This window comes from Nanorana parkeri, unplaced genomic scaffold (genome assembly GCF_000935625.1).
Source record: "Nanorana parkeri isolate BGI_ZX_2015 unplaced genomic scaffold, ASM93562v1 scaffold3859, whole genome shotgun sequence".
Lineage (NCBI taxonomy): Eukaryota > Metazoa > Chordata > Amphibia > Anura > Dicroglossidae > Nanorana > Nanorana parkeri.
In genome coordinates, this window is record NW_017310126.1 from 21784 (window position 1) to 23448 (window position 1665).

The following is a 1665-nucleotide window of genomic DNA, read 5'->3' on the forward strand; positions in this document are numbered from 1 at the left end:
CCCCTCTGCTCCTCTCCTCTGCTCCTCCCCTCTAACCCTCTGCTCCTCCCCTCTGCTCCTCTCCTCTAACCCTCTGCTCCTCCCCTCTATCCCTCTGCTCCTCCCCTCTAATCCTCTGCTCCTCTCCTCTGCTCCTCCCCTCTAACCCTCTGCTCCTCTCCTCTAACCCTCTGCTCCTCCCCTCTGCTCCTCCCCTCTAACCCTCTGCTCCTCTCCTCTAACCCTCTGCTCCTCTAACCCTCTGCTCCTCCCCTCTAACCCTCTGCTCCTCCCCTCTGCTCCTCTAACCCTCTGCTCCTCCCCTCTAACCCTCTGCTCCTCTAACCCTCTGCTCCTCTAACCCTCTGCTCCTCCCCTCTATCCCTCTGCTCCTCCCCTCTAACCCTCTGCTCCTCTAACCCTCTGCTCCTTCCCTCTATCCCTCTGCTCCTCCCCTCTAACCCCCCAAAATTAATTTTAATGGATCATTGAATAAAATACCCTTCTGGACTCTGACCCTTGATGTGGCACCGTTGTGACATATGACACATCTGGATCTTCATAGGTCCCCCTCCCCTCCTATATTTGGGGTGCCTTGGTCTGATGGGAGCAGCTTGATAGGTGACATTTTGGGCCCCCCTACCCTGAGAGTATACTGACCCTCTCCCCATGCCTCAGCCTCGGTATCTTCAGATCAGTGCTGCAATATGATTCCCCATTAGAAATGTGCTGTGGGGCCCCATGAATTGACATTGGGCCCCATGAATTGACGTTGGGCCCCAGAGAGCCAGGAACCCCTCGATAGACTCAGGCTGAGGTCATTTCATGTTGTATTGTTGTGGTGACGTGAATCTATTGTTCTTCTTTTCAGGGTCACAGACGAATCTGAGGGAGTCGGGAGACCTCAGGTCACAGGGTGAGTGTCCGCCATCTTGGATTGTGTCGGGTCTTGCATTGTCCCGCCTTGTGACAACCCTCAATATGCTTTGCTCCAGGTTGTCAGCGTTTCCCCTCACACGCCTCTCTCTCTCTCTTCCTCTACAGTAGCGATATACCTTGGTATAAAACGCCGACCCGCTCCGGCCTGCTCAGACCTCCCAGGGATGTAAGGAAATCCGCCCGGCGTACCCCCTCAAATTTGCCAGCCCCCTCCTCCACTGCTCCTGGTGAATCTTCCCCAGTGGGTAGACCACGCCCCTTACCGGGCAAGCTCCGCCCACTCGTCACTGTTGGGTCGCTGGGACTATAAGAAGGGGAGGTAATACGCTCTGTGGAAATCAATTGAAACTCTGCTGTAACTTCTGAGAGCTGGGAAAAGCCCCACCCTGGGTCAGACGCATCCACTTTGCTGTCGGGATGTCGTGCCTTTTAAGATGGGACACACCCTCCTGGTCTGGATTGCCCCGCCCACCATGCGCTGTTGGAGTAGCCATGGTAAGAAGGGGGAGGAGCACAAACCGCTTCAGCCCAGGAGACGCGGCCCGTTCCATCTGTGCCATACCCACTTATGTATTTTTAGAGGGCTTGTGGCCTGAAGAGGAAGAGCCGTGACATCACTGAGGGAGTGGCCTTAACGTTGAGACCCCTCCCATGTACTTGTGGTTTCCGCCCATGCGGAATATGGACAGGAAAATATGCTGGATCAGTGTTATCTAATCCAATAATTAACACTTTCCTGAGACGATT

General features: G+C 54.8%; 1 protein-coding gene across 1 annotated transcript in view; it reads left to right on the top strand.

Annotated features, from left to right (window-relative positions):
• The window catches only part of LOC108803552 (MAP/microtubule affinity-regulating kinase 4-like), a 23112-nt gene extending 21705 nt beyond the window's left edge, over positions 1-1407 (top strand). The window contains exons 9-10 of the mRNA XM_018575384.1: positions 851-895; positions 1024-1407. Of these exons, the coding sequence (XP_018430886.1) occupies positions 851-895; positions 1024-1228 (250 nt within the window). The 3' untranslated portion in view covers positions 1229-1407. The remainder of the gene's footprint in view (positions 1-850; positions 896-1023) is intronic.
• The last annotated feature ends 258 nt before the right edge of the window (positions 1408-1665 follow it).